The following is a 16,765-nucleotide window of genomic DNA, read 5'->3' on the forward strand; positions in this document are numbered from 1 at the left end:
AAAAAAATCAAGCCCAGATAGACTAGAGACCTAATGTGAAAGAAAAAACTAGAAAGCTTTTATAAGATAGTATAAGAGAGTATCTTCATGACCTAAAGGTAGGAAAGAATATCTTAAGAGCAGTAACAAAAAGCACTACCCAAAGCAGCCCAAGAATAGCTGTCGGTAGCCAGCCTGAAAAGAGAGGCTTGGTTGTCTTGGCAACAAGAAAAACAGCCCAAATATTCCCAGATATTTGACCAACTGACCCCTACTCAAAGGCAAGGTGAAAGGGATGCTTAAGGGTATGTTCCAAGTTCCCTCACCCCTGTCTCCATGTGGGAGTTGGTGGAGCAGTGCTTGTGGTAGAGGAAGGCATGCATGCCCAGCCAGCCTTTTGGCTCAGCTTTTGAGGCACAGCAGCACTACCAGGACCTCAGCGTTTCACACCAGGGCAGCTGGTGCAAAGAAAACTGAGTGGAGCTAAGACTACCTTCCAGGACCTGGATAAGACCTGAGATCCTGGGGCTTTCTCTGCCTGCTTAAGCCCAGGGAAAGCATTCAGCTAGTCAGTTACATCCCAGAGTAAACCATCCCCCCATCATGCTGACCACAAGCCCAGCTCCTGGGTCTATCCTCACTGAGAGTGGACACGAGAGAGAGGAAGTTTGAGGAAAGAGAAGATGTGCCTGATAGGAAAGATGGCTTCTTCTCTCAGAGCCTCTGTTCCCTCATAACAGTGCCAGTGATCTTACTGGGTTTCTGTGAGGAATAAATGACATGAGGCACTGTGCGTAACACACAGATGCTATTGAAAAAGAGCAGCTGGCCAGGCACTGTGGCTCAAGCCTGTAGTCCCAGCACTTGGGGAGGCCGAGGTGGGTGGATCACGAGGTCAGGAGTTCGAGACCAGCCTGACCAACATGGTGAAACACTGTCTCTACTAAAAATACAAATTTAGCTGGGTGTAGTGGCATACGCCTGCAATCCCAGCTGCTCTGGAGGTTGAGGCAGGAGAATCACTTGAACCCAGTAGGTGGAGGTTGCAGTGAGCCAAGATCTCGCCACTACCCTCCAGCCTGGGCAACAGAGGGAGACACAGTCTCGAAAGAAAGAAAGAGAGAGAGAGAGAGAGAGAGAGAGAGAGGAAGGAAGGAAGGAAGGAAGGAAGGAAGGAAGGAAGGAAGGAAGGAAGGAAGGAAGGAAGGAAGGGAGGGAGGGAGGGAGGGAGGGAAAGAAAGAGAGAGAGAGAGAGAGAAAGAGAAAGAAAGAAGGAAGCTAAGGTCATTACTCCTCCTCACACATGGAGGGCAGCTGAATTCTGCCTCTCTGGAGAGGATAGGTAGATCCAGAAGCCTTCCTTCTCCGATGCAGTAGAATGTGACAGCAAGGAAAGAGGGAAGGAAAGGGTTTGGTGATCACCTCAAAATCCTTTCCAATCAAATTACTTGAGTTTTCCGTGAAAGCCAAAGGAGATGCCAAGTGGAAGGAAAGTCATAAGAATGTGTTTTGTTTGTTTGTTTGTTTTTTCATTTTGGAAAATGTAATGTGTCACAGTGATATGGTTTGACTCTGTGTCCCCAACCAAATCTCATCTTGAATTGTACTCCCATAATTCCCATGTGTTGTGAGAGGGACCTGGTGGGAGATAATTGGAATCATGGGGACGGTTCCCCCATACTGTTCTCGTGGTAGTGAATAAGTCTCACGAGATCTGATGGTTTTACCAGGGGTTTCCGCCTTTGCATCTTCCTCATTTTTCTCTTCCCATTTTTCTCTTGCTGTCATCATGTAAGAAGTGGCTTTCACCTCCCACCGTGATTCTGAGGCCTCCGCAGCCATGTGGAACTGTAAGTCCAATTAAACCTCTTTTTCTTCCCAGTCTCGGATATGTCTTTATCACACAGTGAGAACAGAAAGCAGACAGTGAGAAGCCTTACTGGCGATGTAAGGCAATTTTGACTAGAAAGTGGAACTTAACTATGAACTATTTGTTTCAGAGAGGATAGAAGCACCAGAACTTCTAGCTAATTGTCAGCAGGCAGTTATCTAAGGATGCAGGAGAGGAGGGGGCTTCTTTTTGACACCTACTTCATCAGGTGCTCCTCAGATCAGAGCCTTGCAGGTCAGGCCAGAGGGAAGACTCAGAAAGTGTTTTTGGTGTTTGTTCCAAATGGGAGCTCATTGTGGGCTCTGTGTCACTGGAATTACAATATCTGTTCAATCTAATTCCCTGGGGCTTTAAGTCTTACAAATTGGCCCTGGCCTCAGCAATGAGAAAAATTGGTGAAGTCTTGGAGTCTTTTTGACCCAGGCTAGTGTGGGATTGTTTCCTCATTTGCATCCACTTACAGAAAGTTCCAATGATTTCCTTTGGTGACTCTACAGCTAAATGAATGGTCCTGCCAGTGTGTTTTATTGCAATTTGTCCTTTTGCTTCTTTAATATTCCAGACAGACACATCTCCCCCTTGGGCCCTCCACACACTTTCCTCTCCTTTCCAGTAATACTTAGCTGAGGAGGTGGTGCCTGTATATACAATTCCCCACCTTTCACTCATGGACCTCCCTGTGACTGGAATGGATATAGATGTAATAAGAAAGTCTCGACCCTCTGGCTTAGGTGACAAAGTTATTTCAATAAAAGTATACTTTTTTTTCCTGACTGCTCATGCATTATAACATCATGTGAAAATGGCTAGATAGATGTTCTCTGCATTTGGAGGTAGCTTTACAATGGTCAGACCCAGAAGATATGTTACATGGAATATACAAAATTGATTTGGGTCCTGGGAAGGACCCCCAAAAGCTGAGTCTTCCAGGGCAGCTGAAATTGAGGTTCTGAGAGAGACTCACCATACTTATGAGATGGCATGGATACAAAACACACACAGTGGTTTCAAATATAAGCCCAATTCAAAACAGTATGTACATTCCTCAAATGCCAGGGGTCAATTTGCAGTCAAACTGCTACATACAGGGGCAATTCTACAGTAGCATACTACTCAGGCAAACAGGAGACAGGTATGTTTTTAAGGATGAGTTATGAATCTCCTGAGCAAACAGAGGAGGCTGGCTAAAGTGAGTAGGAAATATACTAAACCAGTATCTGCCAGAGGCAGATGGCAAGTTGGTAGCCAGAACTGGGCCCCTCCAATCCTGAATCAATAGTTCCTGCTCCCCAGGGTTGACTGAGCCCCTTGTTGGGGGGAAGGGGAGAAAGAAAATCCCATTACCAGCCAATGCAAAGTCCTCATATTTTGCTCATTTAGGATCAGCTACAGGTGGTCTGCAGCTATAGAGCTGCCAGATAAAGTACACGGCAGCTGGCTAAATTTAAATTTCTGATAAACGGTGGATAATTTTGAGTATAAGTATGTCCGAATATTGCATGGAATATACTTATACTAAGAGTGTACTTGAAATTCAAATTTAACTGGGCATCCTGTATTTTTGATAAATAGGCAACCCTACTCAGGCAAGCCATCAGGATGAGTCTGGCAGCAGGCAGGTGGCCATAGTCAGGCCTCTGGTTGCCCTGTTTTCAGGGAGCTGGTCAGGTTATTATCAGGCATTGGGCTGGGAACCCCATCACCAGAACTGTGATAGAGGGTAGGGTTTAGTCTGAGGGTCAAAGCAAGATCTTATACACTAGAACAAGTTTATAAAGTCAGGTACCCAGCAGGTACTAACATATAAACCCTCAGGAGGAAACTGGGCAGGAGTCACTGGATGACAGACCTAGACATCCCTAAATTGCAAAGGGCTAGGGGCAGGGCTGAGTTAAGAGCAGAATTTCTCTAGAAGGGATCCCTGGGCTGCTTGCATTATAATCACCTGAGACACTTGGGAAACATGCAGATTCCAGGACCCCATCCAGACCTGCCAAGTCACACTCTCTAGGGGAAGGCCTAGAAAGCTGCAATTTCTTAAGTACTCCTGGCTGCTCTATCATATACTAAATTTGAGACCCAGTGCTCTAGAGCCAGGAACCAGGTGTGGCCTGCAAATAAGCCATGAGGCACAGTGGTTAAAGCACAGACTCTGGAGCCAGACTGCCCAAGTTAGACTTCTGGCTCTACCGCTTATTACCTGTGTGACCTGGGGCAAGTGACTTAACCTCTCTGGGCCTCACTTTCTTCATCTGTGAAGCAAGCATAATAATAGTGCCTATTTCATAGGGCTATTGTGAGGATTAAATGAGAATATATAAACAAAGCCCTCAGAACAGTCTGACATCTAGGAAGCACACATTCATATGTGTTAGCTATTATTAGGTACTGAGTGGACTTGCAGGGTTTGCAGAAAGAGGACTGGTTTGGGCCTTAATGGGTACCCATGGCCTATGTCCTGCAGTGGGGTGGGCTGAAGCAGAACTCACAGAGCAGGTGGAGGAGGGCTTGTTGCATGAGAAGTCATGAGGATGACTAATAAAAGGGACAGTTGTTAAATGCACGGGTGATCATGCTTAGCTAGAATGAGAAGCTAAGAAAATGGATATTGTTCATTAAGCTCTAATTAGTAGATAAATTGTACAAGGGGAAGGGAGTCCAAGTGTTACTATAAGTAATTAATGTGCTGCTTCTCTCCCTGGTCACCCTTTGATTTGAACCACCTAACCTGTACTCTTTATCAGACACTAAGATCCTGGAAATACTGGCTTCTAATTATTTTGGTGAGCCCCTCATTGCACTAAACGAAATGGATGTGTCCTGCTCTCTCTAATGACTCAAGCACAGGGAGAAGATAAAGTGGTTCTAACTATGATGAATTAAGCCTGGAGGAGTTGGAGAGGACAATCATTCTCTCTGCTCACTTAATAAATGTGTACGGTGCCTCCAAGTTGGTAAAGTAAATGTGACTAGACGAAGTCTGATTAGGAAAAAAATCAGTACCTGTCCCAAACTGCTCTTGAGTTGGCTAATGTCGTGACTTGGCTGGTTCTCAGTTCCAATGACTTGATTCCTGCCTAAATCCCTACTCATTTCCTTTGAAGATTCAACCTTACCATTGGAGTCCGGGCCCCACCTTCGACCTGGAACCAGAGCTCCCTTAGCCTGTACTGGCCCCAGGCTCCGTTGAAACCCAGCTTCTCCTGCCTGAGCTCTCCCAGCCACCTATGCACTTGGGATCTCACCTATTTCTAGGCCAACCATACTTCCTACTTTCATACTGAAACGATGTAAAGGAATTTGATTGTTCTTTCTTGTGGAAAAGGATACAAACTATGTCAGTGAAGCATCTCGGGGGTTGTGGGGGACAGTGAAAAGGCAAGTCGCTCTGTATGTCCCTTTCCATCTGACACACTCACAGGGGCCTGGGATGCTAGTGAGTGCCCATTGGTTGGCTTCCGCCAGGAATTGGAGCCTGGGTGTGCTGGGTGCAGAGTCTCCTGCTATCGCAGAGAGCCCCTGTTCTCAATGGAAGTGCAACAGAGTAGAGTCTAGACAGAGTATTAGAAACTTTCAGGATAATAATCATGATAATCGCCAGTGGTTTTTGAATGCTTACTCTGTTCTGGGTAGTGTTCTAAGTGGTTACATGCATTATCTCATTTAACTTTCCTATCAACCCTATGATGAGACACTGTGATTATCTGCATTTTATAGTGAGGTAACTGAGACATAGAGAGGCTAAGTAACTTGCCCAGGGTCACATATCTGACTAGTAGTAAAGCTGGGTTCTGGGCTTGTTTTTATTTTCAAGAATTGGGTCAAATGTAGTCCCCCTTCATTAAGCTGCTGGGATGGGAGCAGCAGGAGGGGCAGGGCCTGAATGGGCGAAGCAGCCAACAGGCTCCTGTGTAACTTCCTATGAAGAGGTAGATGTCCCCAAATGTGTGGAAACAAATTGAGAATGTTCTGCTTGTATTCAAACTGAAAGACATTTTCATTCTTATTGGGTTTACATCAAATTCCCATTTTGCAAGTCTTATACATTAGAGTATCAACCAATGGTCCCATGTAGCTTTAACAAATGATCTAATAAATTCAGACAAGCATTGGCCAGAGAAAGTTGGAGTGCATGGGACAGGCCTTGGCTGGCTGTCCAGCTCTACCTGGGGTAGAGGGGAGGTGTGAGCTGGCACTAAGCGGCCCTCTGCCTGTCTAACTTGGGCCAGGGTTTCTTGGGGCTAAAAGAGAACCCAAACTGTTCATAGCAGCATTATTCACAATAGTCAAAAAGTGGAAAGAACTCAAACATCCACCAATGAATGAGTACATGAAATGTGGTGTATCTATACAATGGAATATTATTCAGCCATGAAAAGGAATGAAGTGTTGACCCATGCTACTACATTGATGAATCTGAAAACATTATGCTAAGGGAAAAAAGCCAAATGCAAAAGCCACATATTGTAAGATTCCGTTTTTGTGAAATGTCCAGAATAGGCTAGTCCATAGAGAGCGAAAGCAGATTTATGGTTTCTAGGAGCTGGAAAGTGGCAGGGAGTATGGAATGACTACTAATTGGTATGAGGTTCTTTTTGGGGTGTTGAAAATATTCTGAAATTAGATTGTGATAATTGCACAACTTTGTGTATATACAAAAAACTACTGAATTCTACACTTTAAAGGGTGAATATTATGGTATATGAGGTATATGAATTATATCTCAATAAAAACAAACAAACAAACAAAAAACCCAGAACAACAGCAACAAAAAAGTGAACACAAAGTCCACACTATTAAGGCCCAAAGCAAAACACCATCCTATGAAGCTGGGTTGTGGGAGAAAGACCTTGAGCTGAGAGGGAATCCAGCCTGGATTTAAGCCTTGACATGACCTTCGACAAGTTCTTTCACCTCTCCGGGCCTCAGTTTTCCCAACTATTTAATGACATTGTTGTGAGAAAACATTTTCCCAAAGAACTTTTGAAAACTATAATATGCTTATTTAAAACTGTACTCACTAGTTACAAGCAAGGTATTATTATAGTGCTGGAGGGTTAAACAGAGAGCTTAGGACGTTTGATAAACAGGTAACCTTCCATTATTGCTGATGTAAATCAGAGAACTGAAGATGCAGGCAGTACCTTCATGTGATCAGAAGGATTACCCATTCCTGAGCAGAAACTGCTCACTTGCCCTCTCATTCCTCAGGGAATGTTCCAGGTTTCCTCTATTTGGATTAGATATCTTAATAGCTTTAAAATCTCAAATAAAGGGTTTATGTCCACTCCAGTTATTTAGGGCCTCCTAACAAGCCTTTTAGAAAGAGACTTAATTAAAAATCCAGTGGAATCTTAAACCATGCACACTACAAGTCCAGTAAAGGACTCCCCCTTAACTTTTCCAAAGTAATTGAACTTACTTCACATGAGACTTGTTTTGCCTCTGCAAACAGGGACCGATTCTCTCCCTCATATGTATCCTTATAACTGATTCAGTATCTGATTTTCTTAGTACTGGGGCAATGTTTAGTATCTTTATTAAGATGAGTTCATAAAAATAAGAAAATTATTTTAACCAGATACATAATTCTGTCCCCCTAGATTATTAAAATATTCACCTTTTCCACTTGTCTAGTATTGAAAAACCAAGTGCCACCAGGTCACAGTCAAGTAGTGTCCAAGCAGGGGTAGGGGCCAGGGGGTCAGCTCACCCTTGCTCCCCTGCCTGCTCCTTAATCCCAGGGATGTTCAGGCCACATCCGTGGGGAATTCCCGGGGGCTCTAGCCACCTCATCTCAGAAGTGTAGTACACTGGAGTGTAGGTTTGCAAGCTCTCCTTACAGATTTGTTTGGGGCGGGGGGAGTCTAGTGTCTTAAGTCACTAGAGTGCTTGTTTCCTTTTTTCCTTCAAATGTATTTGGTTTACTTATTTGAATTCAAAATCGCCCCTTCCCACAAGTGAAGGGATCCAAACTCTCCGGGAATCAGCAGGAACAGCCTGATGTGCATCCTACAAAATACTCCACTACGCGGACGGGCTTTTGACTGCCGGCCTCTTTACAGGGCGCACAGCTGTGCAGGGAGGACAGCGGAGCCCCTTCACTGTCTGCACTTACGAAAAAAAATTGCGGGAGCGCGCGGCCGGGAGTTCCAGTTAGCCAGGGGTAGTGAGATAATGAATGTGAAAAGCCTCCAGGCGGGAGATTGTAATTCGCGCCCGATTCAGTTCACAGAGGCGAAAGCTGCAGGATTGGGGTGGGGGCTTCATTTTCAAACAAGGGGACACATTCCCACTTTAGGCTTTTTAGGTAGAGACAGTGTGTGCAATCTTGGTTTTCGACAGAGTCTGTTTTTTTCGTTAAAGGTATCTGAATGTTGAAGTTCGTCGCGAAACGGGCCCCTACCACCTTGTCTGTCCCCCTACCCATCCCGGGGCAAGGGGGCTGCTGTGTCCAGACGATGGCGCTCCCGGCCAGTGCAACCCCTCTCCCCTACTGTGGCAAGAAGACTAGTCTGGAACAAGTTTCAAGGTGTTTACTGAGATTTTGGAAGGCTTCTCGACAAGAGCCGTAACTTTTAGTAGCCGGCAGAAATCCATTCCGGTGACTAAGGTTATTGAGGGAACGAGTGTCCGAATCGCGCCCCTTTAATTTTGCCCGAATATTCGAATTTTCCGTGGTCCCCGTGCAGCGAGATCCTGGGCGCACCGCAGGGGAACTGTGACGCACGGCGACAGAGATCCTCGGTGTGGAGGGCGAGGGGGACGGCCTGACAGGGATGGGGTCGAAACCAGAACCCCAGGAGGGGATGGGAAAGGAGAAAGACCGAGATGAATCCTGACTGAGGCAGGGGTCGCCGGTCAGCCAGCGGCTTCTTGGCTTTGCCGCCTGACACCTCTGCACCTTTCCCGCTGCTGCGGCGCAGCTCCTTCAGCCTTCCTGACTGCCCCGTACCGGTCAGTAGAGAGTGCCGAACATCCCGAGAGGGGAGAGGCGTCAGAACCTCTCGTCCTGGGTTTCCTCGAGAAGCGGGGACCCAAGAGAAGAGCTTTATTGCCTGTTTTACTGTTTCCCAAAGCGTCCCTTGGCTCCCGCCGCCAGGTTGCCGGCAGCTGGGAAGGAGACAAGCTCCCGCTCCCGTTAGCCCCAAAACTGAGGACCGAATGGCCACCGCTGCCTTCCCTAGGTCCCAGGGTGCAGACCCGCTCCCCACTTCCAGAGTCGGGCTTAGGGTACATCTCTTTATGGAGAGTGCAAGACCGGGACCTGACTGAGCGGCTCCTCGCAGCTGCCGCTAAGGGAGCCAAGCGGCTCCTGGCGAGAACGGGAGCGGGGATAAGTTCCCTAGGGATTAGGGACCCACATTGGGGGTGGGAGCTCCCAGCAGTAGTCCCATGTTCCCCGCGGGACACAGAAGGCTCTAGACAGGCAAGGACATGGGACGTGGGATGGACCTCACAAGGATACTTGCAGAGGCAAGTATCTAGCATTCAAGGGGCCACCGGCTATCCCCTACACCATGCTGGGGGCTGTGGACTGGCTTGGTCTAGCACTGGATCTTATGAAAGACCCCGTGCTCTGGCTCTGCAATTTACATCTCTTTGCCAGGTGTTTACACTGGAGGAGGGAGGGAGAAGAACTTGCTAGAAACGGATGCGCAGCGGCTGGTGGAGGGGTGGGGGTGGGGGACTGCGAGCTAGTCAGGATGCTTGCAAGGTACCTGGGAGATTGAAGGGCAGGGTGGGCTGACTAGAGGGGAAGCACATACAAGGCAGTCGGAAGCAAGATGACACCTCAATGTGGATTTGCCCAATAAGAGGGGGTGGCCAAGGTGGTGGTGTTCAGGGAGCTCTGATTGGTCGGGGGGAGGGATTTGGGGTGGGGCTAGCCACCTCTTGAGGCTTTAAAAGCTCATCGGAGAGAGGCGGGGTGCTGTCATTTGCTCTCTGACTCTCAGAGAGGGAGGCACGCTTTCCTGGAGCTCCTGGTGACAGAACAGGTGTTTGCTGTCTGGATCTGGCTGCTGATCCTGAGCCTGCTGGGAGATCGTAACGATCTCCAGGAGCAACATGGGGCCCACACTAGCAGTTCCCACCCCCTATGGCTGTATTGGCTGTAAGCTACCCCAGCCAGACTACCCACCGGCTCTAATCATCTTTATGTTCTGCGCGATGGTTATCACCATCGTCGTAGACCTAATCGGCAACTCCATGGTCATTTTGGCTGTGACAAAAAGCAAGAAGCTCCGGAATTCTGGTAAGCCACCCTTTCTTCTCCCTCTCCAGTGTGCAGAGACTTGCAACCCGTAGGGCGTTAGTTTTTGAGCGCCCCAGATAGAGAATCTATGGACAGTGCCCTCATATTGAACATCCCTGCTCCCAAATTCCCCGCAAGCCTGGGGGTGGTAGTATTCTGTCCGGGCCCTCTAAACGTAGAGGTTCTCAAGGCCGAGAGAGCACAGAGAATTAGCTTTGGGCATCCAAGTGCAAAGCGTTCCCGTGGTGCGCGGCAGCCCGAGGATCCCTGTCCCGTCGGGGCCTGATGCGGAGTGAACCGGCACGCGAGCGGGAGAGTAAGGCGATTCACCCCGGTACAGCAAGCCGAGCCGGATGCCGCAAGGGCGGCCGCGCTGAGGCAGCGCGGACCCAACTGACGCGGAGGGAGCAGCTGGGCTGCGACCTGCTCTGTGAAAGTTAAGTTCGCGGCGGCCGCGGCGGCGCTTACCAGAGCGCAACGCAGTGGCCTCTCCCTAGCCGGGCCAAGAGCCCGCTCGCCGCGGCCCTGGGGCTCCAGGGCGGCTCCCGGGCAGATCCCGGGCGGCGGAGCACAGACCCCCGCGCCCGAGAATCGAGCAGGGAGGTCTGAGCCCGCCGGAGCCGAGCTCCGTCCGCCCGTCCCAGGGCGAACGGCAGAGAGAGGCGAGCGGCGGGTCGGGCACAGCAGGCGGTGGCAGCGACGGCGGCGGCAGCGGAGATCCCGAGGTCCGTAAGCGGGGAACTGGGGGTCGCAGGGCGGGCAGGCGAAGAAGCTTGGGACCTGGGCATTGCTGGGGGTGGAGGAATAGAAGGCAGCAAAACCGAGTAGGAATTGGCGGGAGGGTGATGGGAGAGCTCAGAGGGGGCGATGGGGGACTCAGAGAGGCTGCAAAGGGCTGGAGTCCGGCAGCCGCAAGCGGGACTTCCCCCACTGCTAGCCACTGCCGAGGGGGAGGGGCCGGGGGCCGCGGGCCGGGGGCTGGCGGCGAGCAGGGCAGGAGGGAAGCGTGGGAGGATGCCGGGCACTGCGACATATGCTGGGGGTGGGGGCGACAGACACTGCAAAGCAGCTAGTCCGGTTTACAGGTTGGGCGGGAGAGGGCTCTGGAAGGGAGGGGAAAGGGCGAAGGCGCCCAAACTCCGAGTTCAGGCAGGGGGAGGGAGGGGCGGCGCCAGGAATTTCCACCGCCAGGTTCTCGATCGGCTGCGCCGAGGAGTAGGGACCTAACGGGGTCTGAGAGGGTGGGGAGACCAACTGGATTCTCCCAGGGGGGGCGTGGGGGAGAGGTGGCGGCCAGAGTCTGGGGGATTACTTGGCTTGGGCAAGGAGTCACGAACACTGAACAAGTTTCAAAACGCACTGACTGGCACAGTCATTAAAAGTTTTCTTACAAAGTCTGGTGGGTGTCTCCGATTTCTCCTTCGTCTCCTGGAGTCGTGGGGCCATACACTAGGTCTTCACCTTCATCCCCCCGGTGCGGTCCCGAGGTGCAGTCCCACGGAGTCCCGGGGGCGACCTGCGAAGCCCATTTTATTTCCTTTAGGTTTCTTCTTTTCTTTCTTTTTCTCCTTTTCCTTCCTTCCTACTATAATTCAAATAAAGGCTTTTATGGTTGTTGTGGTTTTGTTTTTAAGGCTTTGCCCCTTCTCTTTTCGGCTGTACTTCCCTGAATTCATTACTTTGCGGGAAAACCCTAGAAAGAACCTCTTCAGTAGAAAGCGCTGAGGCCGAGTGCTGACAGCGCTGGAGGAAGGAGGAAGAAGGAGCCATACCTTTGCCCTTTTCAAAAGCGCTCATTTTCTCCTAGTCCAAGATGAAGTGCAATATTTTGCCAAACCAATGCTAATTAGCAACGAGGTGTTTCCAAAGAAAGAGGTCTCTGCGCCTGCACTTGGCCTCTTCCTTCGCTTTTTTGTGAAAGGTTTTACAAAAAAGTTCCCACCTCAGCCTACAAGACCGGAGTGGGGGTGATCCTTCTTTATCCTGTTTAACCTGAAGGCTCCAGTAAAGTTCAGTGCCCGGAGCTGGGAGCTCTGTGCAGGGCGCTGAATGTGCCAGTGTACGGCTCTGTGCGTGGACGCGGCATGAAACTGAAACAGGCACTTCTGCTAATCCTTGCAGGAATTGTTCTCCTCCCCCCAACCTCCCCTTGTCCCCCCACTCACCTCGCGTCACCCTCCCCGCCCGCCCTCTCACTACTTCTTTGGTCTCAGACTAAATTTTACAGGGCTTCCCTATTCCCCTCAGTTTTCACTCTTAGGTTACCTCAGGAACGGTAAGTATGTGACTTGGCAAGGTTTTAGGTTACTGCTTGATCCCATCGGAAAAGACTGTTTAAGAAGATGGCCTCTAATGCCTTTTCTCAGAATCTTCTCTCTAGTAATGTGTTTATTATAAATGCAATGCTAGGCTATAGGAGGGAGATAGCTAATTTATCTTTTTCTAATTATTTATTTATTTTTTCACTTTGAGGCTTCCTGACATCCCTCCAGTGTCTTTCCTTGCCCCCCACTCTCCAGCCTCTTTCCTAAAAACAAGTCCCTCTAGCTTACCTCTACTCCCCTCCTTCTCCCTCCCCCTCACTTCCAGTGAAGGAAATGTTTGCATTTTGTTTTTCTCTAAGATGTTGGCAGCATGACCCTGTCTCATTGTGAAGGCTCCTGGCAGGGATTTTGTGCTCACTGCTGTCTGTCTCATGTTTGCTTCTTTCTCAGAGCAGAGATGACGTTGTTTTGAAAGGAAAAAAGGTGGGCAAAGTACAGGTCTCCCAAACCTGGCTGTTCATCAGAGCCATGTGGGACCGGCTTGTAAATAAAAATAAAAACACAACTGCATTTCTTTAAAAGAATTCTAGAATTATAAATGGTCATGATCCAGCTGGCCTTCCCCTGCACCTTAAATGTGTAGATTTCTGTACTTAAACCATTTATTCTTCTCTGTCTTTCCCTTTTCTCCCTCCCTTGATATGTTTTTCAGGCAACATCTTCGTGGTTAGTCTCTCTGTGGCCGACATGCTGGTGGCCATCTACCCATACCCTTTGATGCTGCATGCCATGTCCACTGGGGGCTGGGATCTGAGCCAGTTACAGTGCCAGATGGTCGGGTTCATCACAGGGCTGAGTGTGGTCAGCTCCATCTTCAACATTGTGGCAATCGCCATCAACCGTTACTGCTACATCTGCCACAGCCTCCAGTACGAGCGGATCTTCAGCGCGCGCAATACCTGCATCTACCTGGTCGTCACCTGGATCATGACCATCCTGGCTGTCCTGCCCAACATGTACATTGGCACCATCGAGTACGATCCTCGCACCTACACCTGCATCTTCAACTATCTGAACAACCCTGTCTTCACTGTTACCATCGTCTGCATCCACTTCGTCCTCCCTCTCCTCATCGTGGGTTTCTGCTACCTGAGGATCTGGACCAAAGTGCTGGCAGCCCGTGACCCTGCAGGGCAGAATCCTGACAACCAACTTGCTGAGGTTCGCAATTTTCTAACCATGTTTGTGATCTTCCTCCTCTTTGCAGTGTGCTGGTGCCCTATCAATGTGCTCACTGTCTTGGTGGCTGTCAGTCCGAAGGAGATGGCAGGCAAGATCCCCAACTGGCTTTATCTTGCAGCCTACTTCATAGCCTACTTCAACAGCTGCCTCAACGCTGTGATCTACGGGCTCCTCAATGAGAATTTCCGAAGAGAATACTGGACCATCTTCCATGCTATGCGGCACCCTATCATATTCTTCTCTGGCCTCATCAGTGATATTCGTGAGATGCAGGAGGCCCATGCCCTGGCCCGTGCCCGTGCCCATGCTCGCGACCAAGCTTGTGAACAAGCCCTTGAACAAGACTGTGCCCATGCCTGCCCTGCTGTGGAGGAAACCCTGATGAATGTCCGGAATGTTCCATTACCTGGTGATGCTGCAGCTGGCCACCCCGACCGTGCCTCTGGCCACCCTAAGCCCCATTCCAGATCTTCCTCTGCCTATCGCAAATCTGCCTCTACCCACCACAAATCTGTCTTTAGCCACTCCAAGGCTGCCTCTGGCCACCTCAAACCTGTCTCTGGCCACTCCAAGCCTGCTTCTGGTCACCCGAAATCTGCCACTGTCTACCCTAAGCCTGCCTCTGTCTATTTCAAGGCTGACTCTGTCCATTTTAAGCCTGCCTCTGTCCATTTCAAGGGTGACTCTGTCCATTTCAAGCCTGACTCTGTTCATTTCAAGCCTGCTTCCAGCCACCCCAAGCCCATCACTGGTCACCATGTCTCTACTGGCAGCCACTCCAAGTCTGCCTTCAGTGCTGCCACCAGCCACCCTAAACCCACCACTGGCCACATCAAGCCAGCTACCAGCCATGCTGAGCCCACCACTGCTGACTATCCCAAGCCTGCCACCACCAGCCACCCTGAGCCCACTGCTGCTGACCACCCTGAGCTCTCTGCCTCCCACTGCCCCGAGATCCCTGCCATTGCCCACCCTGAGTCTGACGACAGTGACCTCCCTGCATCGGCCTCTAGCCCTGCCAGTGGGCCCACCAAGCCTGCTGCCAGCCAGCTGGAGCCTGACACCATCGCTGACCTTCCTGACACTACTGTAGTCACTACCAATACCCATGATTACCATGATGTTGTGGTTATTGATGTTGAAGATGATCTCAATGAAATGGCTGTGTGAAAAATGCTCTCACAAGTGGCCAGGAAGTGGTCGCCTTTCTAGTTTGTTTTGCATATGTAATCCAAAGTGAGATACCTTACTGCACCTAGACACAGACACTGACACATAGAGATGGTGTAAGCTACGTCCACCTTTCAGGCATACTCCTCCTTTACTTAATGTACTCTATTAAAGTGTGTGTAAGTGTGTGTGTGCTTGCTATTTTAGGGACCTTAATTTCCCTCAAGTTTGATGTCTGTTGTTCCAAACCTCCCTTTCCACCTATGGTCAACCTTCAGTCCTCAGTGATCCCTGAAATTTTTAGACTTTGATTTTTTTCCCACTCTTGTGTCCCTCCTCCCCTTTCCTCATTTCCTCTGCCTTGTTCCTGCTTTCTTCTCCCATTCCCCGAGGGGGTTGGGAGAGGGGTGCATGCACAATGCTAAAGGTGTGTTGTGGTGAAGGCTTCCATTAATGTGACTGCACAGCTTTATGTTCTTAAATGTGTAACTCTATATTATACTTTTAATAGCAGTCAGAAAAGCGGTTGTGATCAAGTACAAGTACTGGAAAGTTTCTTCCTAAATTTCAGCAACAACATATGACCCCTATTTGAAGAATACAATTTGATAAGCTCTTATTAAAAATACATTTTTTATGCCTATGAGATCAAATGGCAAAAGGAAAGATATGGGCACACAAAATTATTTCTATTTTTTGAAAATTCGAACATTGGTGCTTTTTATAGTCAAACATGGTTGCAAATGATAAGAGGTTTTTACTTTATTTGTAATTATTTACCTTTTTAAGCATTTGCCAGGATTTTTTTTCATTTAGTTCCAGAGAAATAAATCCATTCATAAACTAGTTTCTTCTCCTAAAATCCAATCTTACTAGGATCAATTATGGTAATATTTTTAATATTATAAGTCATAACTACTCTTTACCACAGATTTTTTTTAAAACAACCTGGTATTTTCACAGTTTTTACATTATTGTTTTCATTCAAAAGGGAATTTGAAGTGAATTTGAAGTGGCAGCAAGAAGTGAATTGAATACTGCTGGGAGGTTGTAAATGACCATTCCTCCTGGATGGGGAGGGAGGCAAGGAGGAGAAAGAGATGCCGACACCAATCAATCCCACCACACATTCGACATCAGCCAATCCCACCACACTTGGCCAAGGTTCAGTGATACACGACGTTAAGTCGTAGATGTCAAGCACACTTGACAGACCAGGAAATGATTTTTCTCTACAATTCAAGAAAATGGCTGTTTAATAAAAATTTCAATTGCTGATTCAAATAGACACTTTAAGCAAAGCTTACTGTATGAAAGCTTGTGAGGATAAGTGGAAATGTATTATACTGCCTTAATTCTATTCTGTATTTGTGGTAGCAATTAAATAAAAGTGTTTTTGTGGCTTTAGTTTGTGGTTTGTTGATAAATTCATTTCTCCACTGGAGTTACTTATGGGGAGGGTGTACAGGGTGAGGGGTGGCAAAGCATTGACCATGGGGGAATCAGAAGACTTGGGTGCAAGTTCCATCCCTGCTACCAGCTTGCTGTAGGCCAGGGCAAGTCCTTTGACCCCTCTCACCTCAGTCCCTTTACTTAGCAAACTGGAGAGGTGGTGGGGAGAGGGGAGCATGCTGGGGTTGCTATGTTCTTCACACTAGTGCATTGGATGACCTGACCTGCCTGCTCTTGGATATCTGAACTGTACCAGATATGGCTCTGAAAAGAGACCCCTTTTTACTCCCCTGAAAGGAGTGAAGCCAGGCCCCAATAATGTCATGACCCAAAGGCTTCTGGAATGAAGAAACAGAGCTCATGAGGGAATGGGGGAGGCACAAGAGTGAGAGGCAGGAGGGCTGGTGGTTTGCTCTCCAGCTCAGGGGTGGGTAGCAAGACCCCAGCCACTGGGCAAAGCTCCCCATCTTAGGAACACAGTTTCAAAAGAATCTCTGACAATAAGGAAAT

General features: G+C 48.6%; 1 protein-coding gene across 1 annotated transcript; it reads left to right on the forward strand.

Annotated features, from left to right (window-relative positions):
- The first annotated feature begins 9,936 nt into the window (after positions 1-9,936).
- GPR50 (G protein-coupled receptor 50) lies at positions 9,937-16,204 on the forward strand. The gene is made up of 2 exons (XM_001092026.4): positions 9,937-10,127; positions 13,104-16,204. Exons 1-2 carry the CDS (start codon positions 9,941-9,943, stop codon positions 14,801-14,803), a joined length of 1,887 nt encoding a protein of 628 aa, XP_001092026.2. The 5' UTR covers positions 9,937-9,940; the 3' UTR covers positions 14,804-16,204.
- The last annotated feature ends 561 nt before the right edge of the window (positions 16,205-16,765 follow it).

The sequence above is a fragment of the Macaca mulatta genome, chromosome X (assembly GCF_049350105.2).
Source record: "Macaca mulatta isolate MMU2019108-1 chromosome X, T2T-MMU8v2.0, whole genome shotgun sequence".
Taxonomy (NCBI): domain Eukaryota; kingdom Metazoa; phylum Chordata; class Mammalia; order Primates; family Cercopithecidae; genus Macaca; species Macaca mulatta.